The sequence below is a fragment of the Diadema setosum genome, chromosome 4, assembly GCF_964275005.1.
Source record: "Diadema setosum chromosome 4, eeDiaSeto1, whole genome shotgun sequence".
In the NCBI taxonomy this organism is placed as follows: Eukaryota; Metazoa; Echinodermata; class Echinoidea; order Diadematoida; family Diadematidae; genus Diadema; species Diadema setosum.
The window spans coordinates 23418143-23440740 of NC_092688.1; the positions used below are offsets into that span (position 1 = coordinate 23418143).

At 37.3% G+C, this 22598-nt stretch overlaps 1 protein-coding gene across 1 annotated transcript in view; it reads right to left on the bottom strand.

Annotated features, from left to right (window-relative positions):
• Nucleotides 1-22598, bottom strand: part of LOC140227721 (uncharacterized) — a 49223-nt gene that overhangs the window by 19183 nt on the left and 7442 nt on the right. Inside the window, exons 2-4 of the mRNA XM_072308130.1 lie at nucleotides 8814-8965; nucleotides 7860-7904; nucleotides 2049-2158 (exon numbers count right to left, since the gene is read on the bottom strand). Of these exons, the coding sequence (XP_072164231.1) occupies nucleotides 2049-2158; nucleotides 7860-7904; nucleotides 8814-8965 (307 nt within the window). The remainder of the gene's footprint in view (nucleotides 1-2048; nucleotides 2159-7859; nucleotides 7905-8813; nucleotides 8966-22598) is intronic.

A 22598-nucleotide genomic window follows, 5' to 3' on the forward strand; every position in this document is an offset into this window, starting at 1 on the left:
GTTTTTTGTTTTTTGTTTTTGTTTTCATAATCACAGTTGTAATAAAACAGGTGAAATTTTCATTTGTTTGTTTTTAAGAAAGATTGCACTTTCTGTATCTAGGTTACAGAATACCAGCAACCTACCAGCACTTTTTGGTATATTAACTTCATCTATCTGAGGAGATCAGGTACACCTCGCAACGAATCATATTTCAAACAGAAATTCCGGGGTCACATACGCACTTACGTAATCATGATAGCGCGTCGCTGTTTATGTCTGCTTTCTGCTGTCTGCTTTCACAAATTTCTGCTTCATAATTCATGCCCATAATGATATCAGCCTTGTAAAAGTACATTGGCTCAAAAGCTGACATGCATGGTCTCTACCGTAATGTATTTAATCAAGTGCTCATATACATAGAACCTTGTTATGCAGGAGAACGTGGGTTTGATGATTTTTTTTTTTTTTAATAAACATCATCATGATATGCTGAATATGCTGAATATGCTGAATGTCACATGTTCATAATAATTCAGAGTGAAACCTTAGCACATTGAGATAATATTTCACACATTCCATATATATATATATATATATATATATATATATATATATATATATATATAAAGGTTGATTTTGTGAAGTGAATCGGAGTCAGAGATTTATTCAATGATTTTATTTTGATGTCTAGAGATAGCAGCTTGTTTTCTTTATAGTGCAGACAGGAATATACTGTTAACTTTCTCGGATGACAAATTTTGCCAGTAGCCACATCACACTATTTTTCTTTTCTTTTTTTTTTCTTTTTTCTCTAGCAAAATGTGTTTCGTGTATTAAGATTAAGAGTTTTATGAGTACATATATGATTGGTGTTGTATTATATTGGTATCACATATTCAGATAGGGCCTCATCCACGTCAAGCTCTGCTTATGATGATGGTCCCCTGTATTGATTTCTCCTTTGTTAATAGATACAGTATGCCTTAATATGTTATTTTGATTCATATGTCACTTCAGACTAATGTTGTTACGCAAATGATCTTTTTTTTTTATTGATTTGTATGTTATCTGTATCATTCTGTTTTCATTTGCAATTGTATTCGGAGAAAGAAAATGCAAAAATAAACCAAACAAACAAACAAACAAACAAACAAACAAACAAACACTTCGAGTCGTTTTGCAGGTTATGCCGTAAAATGATCTCAACGATAAAAAAATAAAAGAACAAAGGATTCCCACTTCACAGGGCATATTCCGTTGCGTGATTCACTCAAACACTCCCAAAGGCACCAGTACAATTGAAAGACCAAATTTCGCGGAATTTTCCATTCTTCAGCACCGGCTTCGTTGTTGTAAGATGAGACAAGTCGGAATTGAAAGCATGAATCCGACTTTTGTCATCATCGACAATACTTCAACATAGATTTCTTTCTTTTTTCTTTCTTTCTTCTTCTTCTTTGACTTGCTTTCTTTTCCCTTCTTTTTTATGTCAACATTTCTTGGCAAACTCACACATATACTACCAAACGAAATTGATATGCTAAGGAATGTCACCCTCAGGAAAAAGGAACCTGTCATGAATGTGCAAATCGACCTTGATATTACTTTTAGTATGACAGTAAAACTGCTTCAAAAGCCCAATGTGTGAGGATTTTGTCCTCTAGCATGTGAAGACATAAGTTTTATTTGAGCTTGTTTTTCCGTGATTTCAGCAAGATAAGTTGTTCAGGAACTGTTCTACATTCATACCATCGTCTTGTAGAAACCATGAAGGGATGGCATTCGCAATGGCATTTATAACCAGGTCAAGAATAATCAAATAAGAGTAATGAAATTTCTTGTTTCTTTATAGCCTGAAAAGTATGATAGACGTTCATATATGACCTTTAAGAATTCGTCCCCGTCGTTGTATAAATTCTGAGAATGGAAACTCAAGTCATATCAAGGAATAATGCGCAATGAGTACATTGTTTAACTCGCTCGAATGCTTTGCATTGATTAACCGCTTCGTTGCATGTATAAAAGGACGACGTGAGAAAAAAAAAAGACGACGAAGAGCCATTTACCTCTCAATGAACTGGATGTTGGGGGTCCATAAGCTTTCTGGGTTGTAGGTGATGCTCTCCAGTCCACCATAGTCGGCAGGATCCCACTGCAAGAACTCGTCTCTCCAGTCCTGGCGGTCAGCGTACGATCAGGCAAGAAAGCACCAAATGCCCTTATTTTTTTTTTTTCAATTTCACATCCATTCAAACACTTTGAAAATGCGTATGGGAAATGGCCCAAATTGGTTCAGAAAGATGTATGTGTGCATTTAAATAGACATCAAACTTTGTGAGAAAGGCTTCGTTTTATTTTCACTGAAGCCTCGGGGCTCCACAATAGAAATCAAAATTAATGATATTTCACTCCAATTTCTTTGCTAATGCAGGGCTGCACACTAACCCATTTTTTCTGCCGGTCCGACATGTCTCTGTCGGACCGGTAGATGCCCCGTTTTACCATTTTTTACCGGTCCGAACAGAAAACTTACCGGTCAACAACGGCAACCTAAAAAAAACAATAAATGACTTGCAAGCTTATTTTCTTGTTATTTATGGACGTACCCCTCCCCACCCCCCCCCATGTACATTTTACAGATTGATATTTTTTTAAACTTGCATTATTTACTGCACAAGAATTTCTTTTTTAAAAATGAGGAAAAAAATAGAATGTTTGTTCGTGAATTACAGTGTAAAATGATAATAAACAAAAATCAGATTGTATCGTGCGTTTGTGACCTTCATCGGCGCACGAACTTGCTGCATAACCTGCTCTTGGTGCTCAGTTGGATTGCGATGATTTAATGAATTATTCTAGCTGTGATATTTTTTGATGCACGCGCTACAAGGGGTTCTTTATTTTTCTCTCGACACTCTCTTCGCATTTGTGCATGCGTTCTGAAAGGTGCAGGACATGCAGGGCCGAATTCGCAATTTTTTTTTTTTTGCTCCCATTTCTGACTCAAATATCAGCGGGATTGTGACGATTTCATGAATTACTTCGGCTGTAACATTTTATGATGCACGCGCCAAAAGGGTCGAAAATGTGTCCTTTATTTCTTCCCGATAAACTCTTCGAATTTCGTACATGCGTTCTTAAAAGATGTTACACACCGCCGAATTCATACTTTTTGCGTCTATTTCTACCTCAAATATCAGTTGGATTGTGACGATTTCATGAATAACTTCGGCTGTAATCTTTTATGATTCACGCGCAAAAAGGGGTTGAAAATGTGTCCTTTATTTTTTCCCGATAAACTCTTCGAATTTCATAAGTGCGTTCTTAACAGATGTTACACACCGCTGAATTCATACTTTTTGCGCCTATTTCTACCTCAAATATCTTGCAGCGGAATTGTGGCGATTTCATGAATTACTTCGGATGTAATCTTTTGTGATGCACGCACCAGCTAAAATGGTTGAAAATGCGTTCTTTATTTTTGTCCCCATAATCTCTTCGCATTCCGTACATAAAGGTATACGACACGACCGAATTCACGATCCTTTTTGCGCCTATTTATACCTCAAATATCAGCGGGATTGCGATGATTTCAGGAATTACTTCGGCTGTAATCTTTTATGATGCACGCGCCAAAATGGGTTGAAAATTTGTCCTTTATTTTTTCTCTTCGCATTTCGTAAATGCGTTCTTAAGAGATATACGACACGACCAAAAATCATGATTCTTTTTGCGCCTATAGTTTCCTCAAACTTCAACGGGATTGCGATGATTTTATGAATTATTATTCGGCTGTAATCTTTATGATGCACGCGCCAAAACAAGTTGGAAATGTGTCCTGTTTTTTTTTCTCTCAATAATCTCTTCGCATATCGTACATGCGTTCTTAAAAGGTAGGCCTATACGACACGGCCGAATTCACGGTCCTTTTAGCGCCTATTTCTGCATCAAATATCAGCGGGATTGCGATATATCATTAATTATTTCGGCTGTAATCTTTTGTGATACACGCACCAGAAGGGTTGAAAATGCGTTCTTTATTTTTCTCCCGATAATCTCTTCGCATTTGTGTATGCGTTTTCAAAATTATACACTGCACGCAGGGCCGAATTCGAGATTCTTTTGCGCCTATTATCGTTTACTCAAATTTCAATGGGATTGCGATGACTTCATGAATTACTCTTCGGCTGTAATCTAAAGTTTATATGACGCAAGCGCCAAAGGGGGTTGAAAATGTGTCCATTATTTTTCTCCCGCTAATCTCCTCCCATTTCGTACATGCGTTCTTAAAAGGTATACGACACGGCCGAATTCACGATCCTTTTTGCGTCTATTTCTACCTCAAATATCAGCGGGATTGTGGCGATTTCATGAATTACTTCGGATGTAATCTTTTGTAATGCACGCACCAGAAGGGTAAAAATGTGTTTTTTATTTTTCTCCCGATAATCTCGTTGCATTTGTGCATGCGTTTTTGATAACCAACACGGCATGCAGGACTGAATTCAAGATCCTCTTTGCGCCTATTATTTCCTCAAAATAATTCAACGGGATTGCGTTGATTTCATGAATTGTTATTCGGCTGTAATATTCTATGATGCACGCACCAAATTAATGTGTCCCTATTTTCTTTTCCTCCTCTATAAAAATCTCTTCGCATTTCATACATGAGCTTTTGAAAGGTGTATGACGCAGCCGAATTCATGATCCTTTTTGGGACGATTTCTACCTCGTAAGCGGGACTGCGATGATTTCATGATCTTTTTTTTCTCCCTTGTATTATCTCTTCACATTTTGTAAGGGCCGATTTCGTGATCCTTTTCGCGCCTATCTTCATTATGAGACCATTCTGAACGAATGAAAATATTCATTTACTGTATCGCTGAATATAGAATATGTTTTTACTTTTTCTAAAAATCGGCACAAGTGTATGGATAAATTAGTTCTAACATGTCAACTGTCACGCAGCTGCGAAGCCGGGATCGGATCGATCTTGCGTTAAAAAAATCATGAGTAAAATGACCCAGAAATGCGTGCGCTTCTATCAATGCTTCTTGTCTGGCATGACCGCAGATCGCAAGCAAACGAACAAACAAAACGGGGATCGGGGAATTACAATCCAAGCATTTCAACAGTTACATTGTACCGTACATGCTCTGCATGTATTGCATGGCATGGCAGTGCGTGAGCAGCGCCAATGCGCAAGCGAGCGCGAATACTACAGTAACTGGTCAACTGCTAGTGCTCAAAAGTAATATTATGTTTACTGTACAAATTGCACCGGTAGACATAAACGAAAACTTGCGTAAAACTTGTTGAACAATGCGATATCTTGCATTCTGTTTCTCCCTGATCGGGGCTGATCTTTTTCTTTCTACTGACCCCGCCAATGCTTTTTTTTTTACTGGTCATGTCGGACCGGTAACTTGTGGATTTCCTGAAAAGTTACCGGTCCGACAGTGACTTTTGCCGGTCTTTGACCGTCGGACCGGCGCCAGTGTGCAGCCCTGGCTAATGGTGAAAGAGCATCGATCCGTGATTTCACAGTTATTTTACAGTAGGATTCACGTCACCCCTGAATGGCCAAATACTGTGCATTGAAATATACACCAAATGTGTGAATTGAAAAAGACATCAAACTAGATGGATCACATTTTTCAAATGTTGCCTTGAGGTTTTGTGAGAAAGGTATCGTTTTATTTTCACCGAAGCCTTCGAGCTCCACAATAGAAATCAAAAGTTTTTATATTTCACTCCAATTTCTTTGCTAATGGTGAAAGAGCATCGATCCGTGATTTCACAGTTATTTTACAGTAGGATTCACGTCACCCCTGAATGGCCAAATACTGTGCATTGAAATATACATCAAATGTGTGAATTGAAAAAGACATCAAACTAGATGGATCACATTTTTTCAAATGTTGCCTTGAGGTTTTGTGAGAAAGGTATCGTTTTATTTTCACCGAAGCCTTCGAGCTCCACAATAGAAATCAAAATTAATGACATTTCACTCCAATTTCTTTGCTAATGGTGAAAGAGCATCGATCCTTGATTTCACAGTGTATCCTACAGTAGGATTCACGTCACCCCTGAATGGTCAAATACTGCATTCAAATAGACATCAAACTACATGTAGGTGGATCAAATTTTTTTAAATGTTGCCTTGAGATTTTGTGAGAAAGGCTTCGTTTTATTTTCACTGAAGCCTCGGGGCTCACAATAGAAATCAAAATTAATGATATTTCACTCCAATTTCTTTGCTAATGGTGAAAGAGCATCGATCTGTGATTTCACAGTTATTCTACAGTAGGATTCACGTCACCCCCGAATGGCCAAATACTGTGCATTGAAATATACATCAAATGTGTGAATTGAAAAAGACATCAAACTAGATGGATCACATTTTTCAAATGTTTCCTTGAGGTTTTGTGAGAAAGGCTTCGTTTTATTTTCACTGAAGCCTCGGGGCTCACAATAGAAATCAAAATTAATGATATTTCACTCCAATTTCTTTGCTAATGGTGAAAGAGCATCGATCCGTGATTTCACAGTTATTTTACAGTAGGATTCACGTCACCCCTGAATGGCCAAATACTGTGCATTGAAATATACATCAAATGTGTGAATTGAAAAAGACATCAAACTAGATGGATCACATTTTTTCAAATGTTGCCTTGAGGTTTTGTGAGAAAGGTATCGTTTTATTTTCACCGAAGCCTTCGAGCTCCACAATAGAAATCAAAATTAATGACATTTCACTCCAATTTCTTTGCTAATGGTGAAAGAGCATCGATCCGTGATTTCACAGTTATCTTACAGTAGGATTCACGTCACCCCTGAATGGTCAAATACTGCCATAGGCTTTCTTTTGGGGACCATGCCATCACTGAAAGTAGTCAATCACGTCTGACCAGCTGCTAACTCGGACGCGTGATCAAGTGTACACATATTCGGCTCATGGAAGACAGCAGTGCTTCGCATGCGTCTTTTGCATTGAGTGACGTCATCATCAATCCGCAAGCAGTCAACAATCCGCAAATAGGCAACAACAAATTTTGAATACACTTAGGGCATATACAGTGTATTGGTATACATTGTGTATGCAGCGTCTAGCCGCTAGCAGCGTGGCTAAGATGCATTCCATATATTGCTATGGTTGCATTTCCTTATTCAAAAGATTCATTATTCATTCATTCATTCATTTATTTCAACATGTAGAGACCCATTGAGCATGCGGCCGTTTTTCAATTGGTCAGTGCATAACATTTATAACGATTACCAATTTCAAAGTGTAAATGAATAAAGCAAATCACGCACAGTGCGTCAAAAAAGAGATATTTGTATACAAAATAGGAAATGATCAACAATATCTAAACATTAGCGAAAGAGGAACATTGTGAAATACGAATATTTATACAAGTGATCAGTTTCGTTTGACAAGTACAAGCACAGACTCATCTCATTGCAATGTAAAGAATGAGTGTATGATGTATTCCTGATTTATTTTGTGTTATGTTTTGTTGGAAAAAGAAGAAGGAAAATAAAGGAACTGAAAAAAAATTGAATTGAATAAATGATAAACAAAATCGCATCTTAATATAATCATCACGATAAATTCACATACACATAGGCCTAATATACCTTTAGAAACGTTTATATACCTAAATATTCCAAATATACAATTTATTTGTATTTCATTCCGAAAATGACATTTTAGGTACACTATTTCACATGTTCCATGTTATACACACTAACTTTACATTTTCGGAATAAGGAATAACGGACCTTATTTCTTTTTCGGATCAACGAACAGACTACACAAGTTAGGCTTGAAATTACTTCATTTTATGTCAATGTGTGCATAGAAATATACGAACCTGCCTCCTCCATCCGTCGATGTCGATGTGTTGTTTCCGTTCGTCCTGTTGAATTTTTTTTTTTTTTATAGGAAAACAACAACATCATGATAAATTCTCAAAGTAAAAGCTGCTTGAAATCAACGAAAGAACACCCTTTCATACGAAAACAAAATGAGCATTTTAAAGGTCTCGTCATGACAACGTGGTTCTGATTACTTTTCTGTTTATACAATTGTACACTGAAAGGTTTTCAATAAAAGCAGAGTGAACTCGTCTCTGCAATTCAAACCGCCACCGTGCATTTCAGTTCAGTTCAATTCAATTCAATTCAATTCAAGTTTCATTTTATGCTTAAGATTAAATTCTTCACTGATTGAAACTGTAACAACCTGGCTATATTTTTCGGAGCATTTGTTCATACTCCAAATGTTACTCAATACCCGTCACGTCAAAAGCAGCCGCAAGGCAGAGTCTTCAAATTTTCTGTAAGATATTCGGTCAGTTCAGTCTCTAAGCTTTGATTTAACTTATAATCCATTAAAAGACGCATTTTACATTGAGGGATATTTCAAATAGAACGTGGTGAACGTGGGGACTTTGCGACAACAAAATATGCAACAAATCGCTCCTGAAGTTTGCTCTCAGGTTCATATTTGCTCAGAGATGTCCGCCATACATGCCCTAAGGGACGGAAGGCATTGCGTACATAAACAGCATCTTCCGTTGAACCATTACTTACCAAAATTCACACAATGCATAAAAATCTATATGTCTTCATACTCATATAATTTCAGAAAGACCGAAGGAGAATTTCTGTCTTGATTACCGTTAGGAAAAGGGGGACTTCTTAAGTTATTATTTTGGAGCGAGTATGTTACTCGGTTTTCTGTATACGTACACCGGTACAAGTTCGCGTATTCCACCAGATCATTTGTATAGTTTCCATGCCCCGGTTGCCATGGCAATACTCACAAATTCTATGATCTGGGAAATGAGCACTCGAAAGTTGACTAACACAGGTTGTGAAGGATCGCGGACCGGTCTTATGGACGTGGAGCCGTAGTGAGCGGACAAGTACTCACTCAAGTTTTTTGCAGCACTCTCATATTTCTCAGAGCAGTGGCCTGTACGAGAAAATGTATACATATTTATGTCACAGATTTCAAGACAGAGTATTTTTTCCCCTTAATAAACAGTGTTATCAGGCAACTTTGGTATAGATATTTCAGCTCTGTGTGAAATTTGAGCCTACCTATTCTGGCATCGAGCTATTATATTCATTTCAGAGTGTTGACTCATCTTTGATAACAAATAATATATCTTTTTTTTTTTTATTGTAGGCGTGGATTATTTCTACAATTCTTTCATGAAATTGAATGTCTCTAATTTGGTAAAATTATGCAGGATGGTAGAAGCAAAATGTGGGAAATTAAAGAATTATTTCATTGCAATAATGTAATATTTTGGAAAAGACCTTCGCAAAATCAAAATGTCTCTACGTTCATAAATTATTGACCAGTAAGCTATAGCAATTTGTGACTTCCGGTAACTTCTAGTTTCTGTTTATTTTGTTCGAATGAATTTTAAACTAAATCATTTCAAGTCCATCCACAATTCATATACGCACACAATCACACATAATTTAAGAATGTTCCTACATAGGCCTAAACTACAAATTGAAATTACAAAAAAAAAAAAAATGTTGGTAGACGGAATGAACCGTCAAATATCAGGCTTTTAGGCTTTGTGTTATAATGACAAGATACATTTGTGCTTGCGTCGTCAACTATAATGATTTAAATCAATTATCTTTTCTTAGGGTGTATGTATACGTGGATGATATGTGTAAGGCAAACATGTATCACACAAGCAAAATGAATTAGAATGGCAATGAACACATCAGTGCGCGGCATTCGAAGAGAATTATTCTTTCCACCCACACTACACTCTCATCCATGAAAGGTCAACATTCCGAAACTCTCCATTGAATACAGAATATTTGTTCAGTTAGCACCCATGATATTGCACATACCTTTGTCTTGAATGAAAACAATGGCAGCAAGCGTGATAAGAATAGTGTTTTCCAGCCCAGATTTCCACATTTTGAGAAAACTATATACGGGTATTCTTTTTTCCACCTCGCGTCCGTAAAATCCAAATGCCTGACGGTCACGCTGGGAGTAACGCCATAACGACCCACTGTGTCAGTAGTAGAACAAGCTACCCTTCTCTATAACGAGCTTGTCCTCCAGTCGAACACGCAGATCGCCACCGTATAGATTATGTCTCCCTGGTGAAATACTTTCACAAAAGAGGGCGCATGACATAGTGTCCGCTATCAATATGTCGATAGCATGCACATACCACACTAGGGTCGTGTAAAACAAAGTAACTCGTATCATTTTTTTTTTCAGACAGCAGATGTTAGTACGCCAAAAATTCATTGCAAATTTCATTGGCTATTTTGTTGAGTTACTGTTTATACCATTAGGTTACTTTATTCCTGTCATTGTTTATGCTAACTTTAGCTGTACCTCATTCTGTTTGTTCCACCGTCTTTCTCTGTCATCTTTCATTATATTGTATTATTTTGTTCTTGTTCATCAGCATTAAATCAGTGAACGATTACTCCAGTTGTCGTTTAGTTTAAGTTGTATTTTCTGGCCGTTCAGTCGAGGTACGCTAAAAAAATTCCACATGATTGTGTTTTGGAAATTAGGTTAGAAGATGTGTGCTTTCATCAAACAGATGAACAAAGAAAGTATCTTCAAAGTCTGATGTTTGTTTGCAAATCCCAAACCGAAATGAACCTTGCATTTTTCAACTGCTTAGCGAACCTGTGGACTTTGTGGATTTCGCTCGAGTAAGCTGAATGATCAACTGCGCTGCTAGACATGGCGCGGTTTTTGGTACAAGGGGGTGCCAAACAGAAAGCCACCATTTTTTTTTCAGCACTATACCCCCCCCCCCAAAAGTGAAATTTTCAGTGCTTTATATACAAAAAAAAAAAAAAAATGTTTCAACGATAAGGTCAGCAGCGCTCTCAACACCCACTGCACCAGTTTTCAAAGACAGAGAGAAGCACTGCATTATGCATAACCAGCCCACGGAAGAACACCAACGTTATCATTGGACAAATTCTTGAATTATCAAACTGATCTCATTCTGCAGTACTATACAACATTGTGATAACATGTTCCAGAGGGATAATGAATATAATCATCATTTACATCATCATTGCGGAGATAGAAAAAAATGAATAGCTGAAGTGGCATTGCTATCATTATTGCCGACTGCATAGAAGTCAGCCACAATGATGCACTGTGTGACTGTACATTTTACGAACACAAGATGGCGCTACAAAAAGCTGTAACTTTGGATATAACAGGACCACTTGGTACGGCGTAGTGCATCACATGCTGGTGAACGTGTACACCGATAGAATAACATATTTGGAAGCTACAAGGCGAAATTGAAATATTGCACCACTTTGTACTTCGGTGAAAGTAGATCAGACAATTAAGTTTCTGAAGCTGAAATTATTGTATAATTATTTAAGCTCTATTTTTTTTATTTATTTAAAGAGAGAAAGTTATGGTAATATGATTATTAGGCACCTAGGATAACATAATATACTTGTAATCAATATAAGCCTTGATCGTTAATAATGATGAGCTGGAACCAGTATCTCTGTGAATCCCTAGAATCTACCAGCAACAGACTCAAGGTCGCCACAGCTCACCATGAAGACCCAGACCACAGTTAAAACGGAAGTCCAGACGATTTTCGCAATTTCACAACGTGCAGGGTCGTGTATAGTACATACATAGACAGTTCCGTGTATAGATTTGTGCATTGTTGTCCTTGAGCAGAGAAACCACTACTTTGGAGAAAACAAAGCAATAACAACAACAAAAAAACAAACAAATATTACACCCAGCTAGGTTGATGACAGAAGAGTCTCACATGATTTCATAAATGTATCAACGTAATCCCATTACAATAACTTTGGCTAAACAAGTTCACCTGTGTAGAATTTCGATGCATGCTCTCTTCCTTTGTTCTGCTTCCTTGAGCCCCCACATATGCATGAATTCTTATGGTGAAGTTGTTATGCATTCATCCATGTTCATTGTGATTTCTTATAATTTTTGAAAACATTCTTTTCCTGATCCCAGTCGCTATAAGTTTTAAAACCTTGTAGGCCTACCCAGTATAACTAATTCATTGATGTCCACATGTAAAAATCTGAAAATCATCCGGAGGTCCGGAGTTACTACTAAAGACGCCGTGGGATTGAGGGACATCGTCAACTATGTAATGGCACGCTAATACCTAATCTACTTGCCCAATTCCTGTACATAGAACAACTCCATAATACCAACCTTCGCACTTCACTGAATTCATTCCGTGTTGTCATGAACATAAGAATCGGGGAAATGTGTCTGAGGTATTAAAACAAAAAAATCTCAAAGGCAAAGATATCAGTGGTAAAAATCCACGGGTAAGAATGTCGAAGGAAATATATCCGGTGTAAAGCTACCGTCACAAAGGCTCGTACGGACGATTCGTTCGTACGAATGTCACTGTTCGTACGAATTCTGGAATTCGTAGAGATTCGTAGATGGGACACAGATTCCTACGGCCTTCTTACAAATTTCGTACGAACGCTGTTTAATTCGCAAGAACAACTTAAGACCTTTTAGAGAAACGAAATGATTTTCAGTTATACAATTGCCCTAGAATGCCCTACGTTTTTCGTACGAATACCTTGAGTTATTCTTTCGTCAGACTTACGGCCATCTTACGATTTCTTTTTGTCATAAGATGGTCGTACGTGCAACTCACGGCACTCACAAGTCCTTCGTAAGAAGATTTTACGATTTTGTTGTTGTTGTATATTTTGTCGGGTTGTTCAAAAGACGCTGCCGTGTCCTGTCGAACAACGCAGATTGGCAAAGAGGACAAGAGTCACCTGGGACGCCGGACACAGGTCCAAGCAGTGACCACACTCGTGGAGGTTAGAGTGACTTGCAAAGTTCTTGCCAATAGAGGCACCGTGATTTGACGACGATCTCATTTCCCCTCGTACCGTTTTTCTCTTTTTTCTCACACTTTCTATCTTTTTAGGTGATCCGAGTATCCTCTCGGATCACCTTCTGTATCTGTACGGATTCTTTGTTTTTCTTCTTCTTCTTTATTTCTCCACAAAAGTTGTGCAAGGGTTAGCTCAGAAAGTGCAATGCCTATCAATGTCATACTTATATCATATATGTGTTGTGTCCCAAAGACGACAAATTTAGTAAAATCATTGTGATCAGTTGACCGTGACGTCACTATGACGTCATTATATGAAAACACATTCTCAATCATATCTCATTAATGAAATGGAATTTTTCAATGAAATTTACGTCACATATATTTCAAGTTATGCGAATGCTACTCACATTCTTAAAGTTCATATTTACTCTTAAAACGTGCGCGTACGCGCGCGTTGAAATATTTGTATACTCCAATCGAGCTGAAATTTTTTTGCACACGTTTCAGACCATTTCGAGCATTTTTTGAAAAATTGAAAAAATCGGACGGACGCGTACGCGCGCGCGCATATACGCACGCACAGCTCATATGCAATAGAAATTTTCAGATTTTTCACACGGATCGGATGTCCAAAATGTCAAGGAATATTTGTACCAAGTTTCAAGTCGATCCGACTCAATATGACGTCATACGGGCCCGTCAAAATCAAAATTCCGCGCGTGCGTCAATGGGGATACACAGTGCAACTATGCCAAAAAAACGCCAATTTTAAATCGGATTTTACTCGTCAGGATGGACGGTGACCCCCCATTTTCTTGACATATTCTGAAAGCTAATGAGTTGCACATGTCATTTCATGGGTTGGCTGTGCTGAAAATATGATTAAAAGATATCAAATTTCTTAATAAAGTAAAAAAAGTAAATTTTCAAAATGACGTCATCAAATTTCAAGTTTACTCGAGCGTATCTCACTTATTCTTTGCCAATTTTCACCCAAATTTCAATATGTTTTAGCTTATAAAATGTTCTTTCATTAATATAAAAACAACATTTTAATTGGATAACGTCATCACCTCGTAAAAATGGATTGAAAGTAACCTTGTCAAATTTGACCAGTTTACGTGTTATCTCTATGGGAGTGCAGTTTTTCTGGAAATGAAAATTGACATGACTATCTTTATCGAGCACTAGCTCACTTATGCTTCGGTGAATTTTTCCCAGATTTTAGTATGTTGTAGCTGAGACTTTGGGCTATCGCTAATGTGCCCTCCATTTTTTCATACGATGTCGGCATCACGTCGATAAACTTGGTTGAAAAATGGCACGTGGCTTCGATGCAGCGTCATTTTGCTTAATACACAGGGCCTATGGAGCATGAAATAGGTCATTGCATAGCGCATCCGACTCGTAATCCTAAGGTCCCTGGTTCGAGCCTCACCCCTGCCAATATTTTTTTTTAATTTTTTTTAAACACTTTTTTCTTCTTTTTCTTTAGTTAGTCTTAATCTCCCTTCATAACTTTATCTTTTTCTGATTTATTTATGCTTCTCCTTCAAATTTCTATAAAATAACATATTTTTTCTTTATTTTTCTTTCTTTCTACTACTTTCTGTGCGATAGATGAACAACAACATTGTCTATTGATCCCATATTTTGCACATGTTTAGTTCATGTCACGTATATTACTTCATAAAATAACAACTACTTGATCAGACACCATCTTGGGTATGTAAATTAGGGTCAAAGGTCATACATGTTTCATCCTGTATCTTGGTGAATACATGTCCTATCTTTCCCATATTTTGCACACGTAAAAACGATGTTACAAGGATCATATCACAAAATAACCACTTTTTGCTCAGATGCCATCTTGTCTGTGCAAATTGGGGTCAAATGTCATATGTAGTTCTTTCTGTATCTTCGTTATGACGTGTTATCTCTATGGGACGGAATTTTTTTTATGTGAAAATTGACATGATCGTCTTTATCGAGCACTTGCTCACTTACCCTTCGGTGAATTTCTCCCAGATTTTAATATGTTGTAGCTGAGACTTTGCACTATCGTTATATGTCCTTCGTTTATTCATACGATGTCAGAATTACATTAAAAATCTTGGTTGAAATTAAAGCTTATCTTCGATGTATTTAGATATTTCTTTCTTTCTGCAACTTTCTTTGTAATATCTCAAGAAAAACACGCCCTATCACCCCCATATTTTGCACATGTTTAGTTCATGTCACGTACATTATTTCATGAAATAACAACTACTTGATTGGACAATATCTTGGGTATGTAAATAAGGGTCAAAGGTCATAAATGTTGCATTTTGTATCTTGGTGAATACCTGTCCTATCATTGCCATATTTTGCACACGTATATAGACGATGTCGCAAGAATCATTTCACAAAATAACCACTTTTTCCTCAGATGCCATCTTGGGAGTGTAAAGGTGGGTCAAAGGTCTTATGTATTCGTTGCTGTATCTTCGTTATTCAGTGTATACAGAATTTGGTACCAATGATGGCAGATACGACTCCCTTTGCTAAATGAGAATGCAAACATCACACGGCCAATGTCTCTAAACACAGATGAAACTTGTATGGTCATGCCTATTGCGATCAGGACTCGAATCATTGATAAAAAAAAATCGGATCACCTTAATTTGTCAGTGATGACAAATTACAATCTCTAGTTTTTTTCTGTTTCACTCTCTCTTGCTATACCAAATCTCGCAGAAATGAGATAAAGATGGGAACAGCAGTATTCGCAGTTGCACAAACGAAGGACGTAAGAGCCCTCTATGAACGACTTAAGGCGTTCTTACAATCATCGTAAGAATTTAAGGCTTCTAGAATTGTCTCTCGACCTTACAACATCTTGCGTAGATCTTACAATGTTCGTACGACGTTCGTACGGCCGCCTTACGAAGAGAGGGTTTCGTAAGAAGTTAAAAAAAATCTTGGACAAGACCATCGACCAGGCTACGAACCTACGAACGGTTTACGAACGCTGGTTTCGCACGGTCTTCTTAAAAAGATCTTACGAAATTGTCTAAAAATCGTTCGTACGGCGTTCGTAGCAGTTCTTAATGGTATTTGTGACAGAGCCATACCATTTTAAACCTGATACTATTTATGACTCGTAAGGCGTAGGTACACAATTTGTGCAACTGTTGACTTTTAGGGGGTATAAAGCCAAACGCGCGAAATCCTCACTTTGTTCTAGGTATTCGACCACAAAGCATCTCTGTTAAATATGGAACCAAATGGGAAGGCAATCAAAGGGAAAATCGGGAAAGGGAAGAAAAAAAAAAAGTTCCTTCTGTCTCTTCTGAACTAAAGCCACCGCTACAATTACTCGATTTTCTTCTTCCTCCTCCTCCTCTACTTGCAGATGCAGCTGCAGTTGTAGTCTCCTTGGCACTTTATACTGCCATCTTGAAGTACAAAACTCTCAACTGTTACATAATTTTCGATAGGACACGACAGCGTCTAACAACCCGACAAAATATACCCCCAAAAAAAGAAAAATCGTAAAATCTTCTTACGAATGACTTGAGAGTGCCATGAGTTGCGCGCACGACCATCTCACGACAAAAAGAAATCGTAAGATGACCGTAAGTCTGAGACGAAAGAATGACTCAAGGCATTTTTACGAAAAACGTACGAATTCCAGGGCCATTGTATAACTGAAAATCATTTCGTTTCTCTAAAAGTTCTTAAGTTGTTCTTGCGAATTAAACAGCGTCCGTACGAATTTCGTAAGAAGGCCGTATAAGAATTTGTGCCCCATCTACGAATCTCTATGAACTCCAGAATTCGTACGAACAGTGATATTCGTACCAACGCATCGTTCGTACGAACCTTTGTGACCGTAGCTTTGGATTGATGACTAATTATTGTGCTCGTACTGAGTATAAAGTTGAATTTTGTTGTTTTGATGTCCTTCTTCACTTAAGAAATAGGCTCCAAGGGAGATATTTAATGCATTTCTTATTTTCTTTCATCATGAGCAATCACTGACAGTAAAACAAGATTGTAAAAGTTGCACCTTTCTCTGTCTATCTCAGGACCTCTCCATACGGAGGGATGCCCAGAATCAATGATTTTTAATACATCTTTTGAAAAAAAAAATGAACATTCAGAGCTCTTTCTTTGTGCAGGCTTGCAAATAGTTTAGTTAAATTCAGTTTAGTTTAGTTAAATATTGTCTTGTTTTAGTTTGTATCATTTCCCCGCTTAAGCAAATGAATCACACATTTATCTGTTTATGTTTTTCTCACTTTTCACGAGAAAAAAATTCTGCAGATTGATTTTTGGTATAAGATAAGAGTTACATTTTTTTGCATGTCTTCAAGGGATAGCTTCTGTCTGTGTCAATTTGTTTGAGAAAAATCAGTAATAGTGACATTTTGTGTACAAAGCAAACGGAGAGCTGTTCTATTCCTACTTTACACAGGGGTATGTAACCTAATACGATTCCTGAAAAAAAAAAAATTCACAAATAGGTGCTGTAATATCACTTCTTTATTTTTTACTCATTGAGTTTTTCTTTATTCTGTATTTTGCATGATATCAGAAAACAAATTGTGCAACGTACATGACTGATTTTGATAAGGCATAAACTGCAAAATGGGCATCGAGACAGGCTTCTGTCAGCTAAGTGCCTTGTAATTTCAGCTGCTGCTTTTAAGTGTGCAGACTTGTCAAAAAGTTAGAGTTGAGAGGTTTCTACATCAAAGTAATTGATTGTTCAAAACCGAAATCTTGCATGCGTGGTTGGATTTGTAAAGACGAAGATGTCCATATATCACTCATGCTGATCATGGAGAGACTAATGTCATAGATATGAAAGTGGCTGGACCTTTCCTCATCAAAGCTGTGAAAAGATAACCTGAACAATTTACTCATATATAACACTTATCAAAATGAATAATCGTCATGCTCAAGAGGCCCCTGTCTCGCCTATACTGCGTGGTTCCCTGAAAGCCTGCGGAATTATAATGAGGTATGGGATGCCATTATTCATGACGAAGCTTCCGCTTGACATAAGCAAAAGCAAAGTAGTTGAGCAGTCTTTTCCTGAGGCAAAGTCGGGCCATTTTCTTGCGCTAAATCCAACAGGCACAGAAAGATCAGGAACCAATTATTAGTTGGCATTTAATTCCTAGTTGCACCGAATTTCAGATCTGGCAGACACCTTTTGTGAAAATTAACCCTACTGTTTTGTGATCAGCATGGATATCCTGCAATAAGGCTTAACTCGGTTTTCATTCAATTTTGCCAAGTGACGACTTTGAGCGATTAAGAAGAACACCAACGACCAAAACCAATGGCTTCCTTAGCATCGTTGATTGCAGGTGTTTTGCTCTTCATACCGTTACTTACTTCTTCAACTGCGGAAAGTAACTCGGCGTGTACGTATTTCGATTTTTTATTGTCAGTTCTTGTGTTTCTGCACATTCCTTTTTATATCACTAAACTGAAGCATACTGGCATTGGCACAGGAAGGAATCTCACACACAAGTGACGCTTGTTATAGCGAAGTCCTCGGGACCGGCTGTTTTCTTTTAATATAACGAAATTTCATTATTGCCGAGCAATAACTTACGTAAAGAGATGAAATCGATAATTAATTTTGGGACCTGAATATTTAACTCGTTGTCATTCTTTACCGGCTTGTTGTATTCAACAGTGTTTTGATAATAATCTCCCCAAGAGCATTTTGATGACATGAACCTTTTTTTTTTTTTTTTTTCTGACCAACAAGAAATTACCTAAGATGATAAAAATGAGAATAAAAATAAGACGATTCCCAAAATGGAATTTCAGACATGAGACTTTGTTGGCATAGCACGGGCATTTTGATGACATGAACCTCTTTTCTGACCAGAAAGAAATTACCTCAGATGATAAAAATGAAAATAGAAATAAAAGACCATGACTCCCAAAATGGAATTTCTGACATGAAACTTTGTTGGCATAGCATACTGGTATAAGTAACAACCTTAGTATCATGGATATTTCATGAAGACCATCTTCATCGATTTATGATTAACTTGCCCCTTCTTGTTGCCCTCCTTTGTCTTCTGCAGACTTTTATCTCACCTGTTTGGAGGCGTCTCTAGAGCACGAGATATGGTGTGATCGCAATTGCGTCGCAAACGGTAATAGTTGGATGGTGCAGGCACCTCGTGGACGTCGAATTCTCTCCGAAGTTGAATCCCTCAACAACAAAGTGATGGGGTTTTACATCGTAGACGAAATATCCAACAAAACTTCTCGGACTCTTATACTGAATCACACACTGTCATCCCCCGTTCTATCACTCACCCATCAGACAAGACTGCGGGTCTGGCATATATCTTATATCTTTCCTGTGAAATTCAAGATGAAGGTGAAGTGTTACGACGGTAAGTGCAAATAGCATTGAAGTTATTAGTCTGAAAGTGGATGAATCTTGTCTGTTCGTCATTGTTTATGTGTTGTTTTTTTTTTTAATTACGGTGTATCTTTGTGTCATTAAAAAAAAAAAATATACGTACGTGTACATGGATGGAGGCATTGAATGAAAGGCAATGCTCACGAGACATAATGGCCGATCTCTTCTCCTGCAATGAGGTGTTAAGCTGCAATGATGGGGCTTCAGGTTTCCAACGTGTTTTGATGATGATATGAGATAATCAGAAAACTCTTATGAAACATTCAAAAACCATAATATAATTCTAAGAAAAATTCAAAGTTCATTTGATGAAAATTAGTTTTGAAATGGCCGAGATATCCAAAACAGAGCTATCCTAATAAAAAGTGGGACCCGCCTTTTATTTGGATCACTTTGTTTTACTTTGTGTGTCTTTTTTGTGAAATCTCAATCATTTCAAAACCGATATTCATCAAATAAACTTTGAATTCCTCCTAGAATTGTATGCTTTATAACATTATTCATGAAGTGGTTTCTAAGTATCTCGTAAAAAGATAGAAGCAAACAAGATTTAAAACAAATAGAACGCTCATCTTTATCACTATCTTATCGTTAATTGAACCATCTGTTGACAAGCTGTATTATGACCATATGTAAGAAGAACAACAGACTGCGTTTTCAATAGGCCAAAAGGGGTGAACTGATTACATTTGGCTTATATTATTCTTTGGATATTTATTCGACATCGTTACTTTTTCTATCGAAATTCTTAATGAGTACTGAAAGCACACTAGAAGGAATAAGCATACCCTGCATAATGGAAAGAATTAAGTGTCTCACAGTGTTTTCAGTGTTTGAAGAACTTTTGTAGAACCATTTGTTCTCTCTTTAAAGATGGTTTGTGTTTTCCAACAACAAGGCACGTGAAAGAAGAAACAAACACCCCAAAAATGAATCAGACAACAAAAGATAGAAAACAAGAAGAACCTTCTTCTGAGCAAGTAGGTGGGCAAATACAAAAAGACCTTGAAAAGTAAAAAACAAAACAAAAACAAAAACTAAACAAAACAAAACAAAACAAAACACACACACGCACACACCCTTTTACATCCTTTACAAGCAGATTCCAACAAGGTCGTGGAACCACAGATTGTAGGATGGTCCGCGATCGGCCTAATTCTTTCATAAGCTATCCGTGTACGTATCTGCAAATTCGTTTTTTTTTTTTTCTTAAGCGCAAATATGTCCATTTCTCAAAAGTATCAACTATGAAAAAAAAAAGTGTTGGATTTTGCTTTTATAGATATGAAGGGTTAGAATTACAAGCATTTGTGACCGTGCATCACAAAACAGACAAAAATCGCACCCCTTGATTTTACGTGAGGACTCAAGAAAGGTGAAATGGGTCAACCAAGTCAATTTTGAGTTTTCTATATTTTCTGAAAGAGATATTCTTCTTCGACATTATTAAGATCATAAATTGAATGGAAAAGTGGGTTTTCAGCAGTTTTTCTACAACGCCCCCCTTTTTTTTGGTAGAGTAGTGTGATCAGGTTTTTCTTAGAGGCCCCTTCTAATTTCTTGAAAATCCTTTGCACATTCTTTTCTTTTAAGTCTAATATATACCTTTTGAAAGGATGATGCTACTCCTTTGAAAGCTGGCATTTATCATGGGCAGTATGTGTTAATAGGGTTACAGCTCGTTATTCCGAAGGTTCGTTATTCCGAAGGTTCGTTATTCCGAAGGTTCGTTATTCCGAAGGCTCTTTAATCCGAAGATTCGTTATTCAGAAGATTCGTTATTCAGAAGGTTCGTTATTCCGAATTTCATTTTCAAATTAACGAACCTTCGGAATGGCGAACCTTCGGAATAACGCCACAAATGTTCGGATTAACGAACCCTTTTTCATTTTCGGATTAACGAACCTCTAGGTGTAGGGAAGTTGTGTGTTTCGGATTAACGAACCTTCGGAATAACAAACCTTCGGAATAGCGAACCTTCGGAATAACGAACAACACCCGTTAAAAGAGCAGGCTCAATTTCAGCTTAATCTGATAACCCCTTCATTGTTGTTGCTACAGTGGTTTCCATCATGTGTTTTGTTTTTTTTTTGTCCCATTCACGGTACAGCGCTTGATTAGAGACTGTACTTCAGAACCTCGGTTCAAACTTTTCCGAAGTGTGGGCTATCTTTCCAAGATTTATATAGGTTTATAGGACTATTCATTTGAATTAAGTGAAACATCATTTTAAAGCTTAGAGTCTGCTCTATTAGAATCTGCCCTTACCTCAATATCCGTGTCTAGCGACTTTCTGTTGGTTTTGTGGTGCAGGGTCACATTTAGATGCCGAGAATAGGGGCGGGTGTAACATCTTACTTCGTTAATTCAATGTCATGTCAATAATGATAATATCAAAAAAGATTATTGATAAATAACAACAGGAAATGCACACAATTGAGTTCACTTTTTTTTTTTTTTTTAAAGGAGTATCATCTGTGGAGTTGGTTGACGGACCCTCTCCACTTGAAGGTCTAGTGGTCCTTAAATCAGACCGATACGTCTGCTTTGATGGATTTACAGCCAAAGCTGCTGAATTAGTTTGCGGCGAGCTCGGCTTCCCGGCGGCAGAAGAATTTTCAGGTCAGACTTTGCCAAGCGCTGCAACTCGAAACAGGATTCAAGGCCTTTCATGTCCTGACGGTAAGTACGGAATCAAACGTGTACATAAATTAAAAGAAAAAAGGTAGGAACGAATGAGCTACTTTACCAATAGTACAGGTGTATTATCGATTTTAGAAAGCATGAACGATTTAGTTGAAAAGATTGTTTTCGTGTTCAAGGTTTTTCCGTAATCTATTGTCCAATCTTTCAGCAAACGTGGAAAATCTACAGTCATAATCAGATGAAAATGAATTGATGCAATTTGCTGTTATCATTCGTTTTCTCCACAAGTTGTCTATTCCTTTACCAGCTGTCTACTGACTTTATTGAAAAACATGTAAACACAGGTTAGTGTTTTCCTTTTACTAGATATCAAAATGACAGATTTGTTGTTCACATGAGTATCATTTGGTGAGAATGATATCATTGAACCTTTTTATTGACCCATGTTTTCCTTCTCTCTCGTATTACTGCAGGTTATCAGTCTCCACGTTTAATGGGATGTACATTGACCACCACTGAGTGTTTCACAAACAGAGCTGTGAGACTCAAATGCCGCAGTGAGTATAAGATTTGCGACATCACTGATATCCTACATTATATTGTAATACACACACAGATACACTCACACA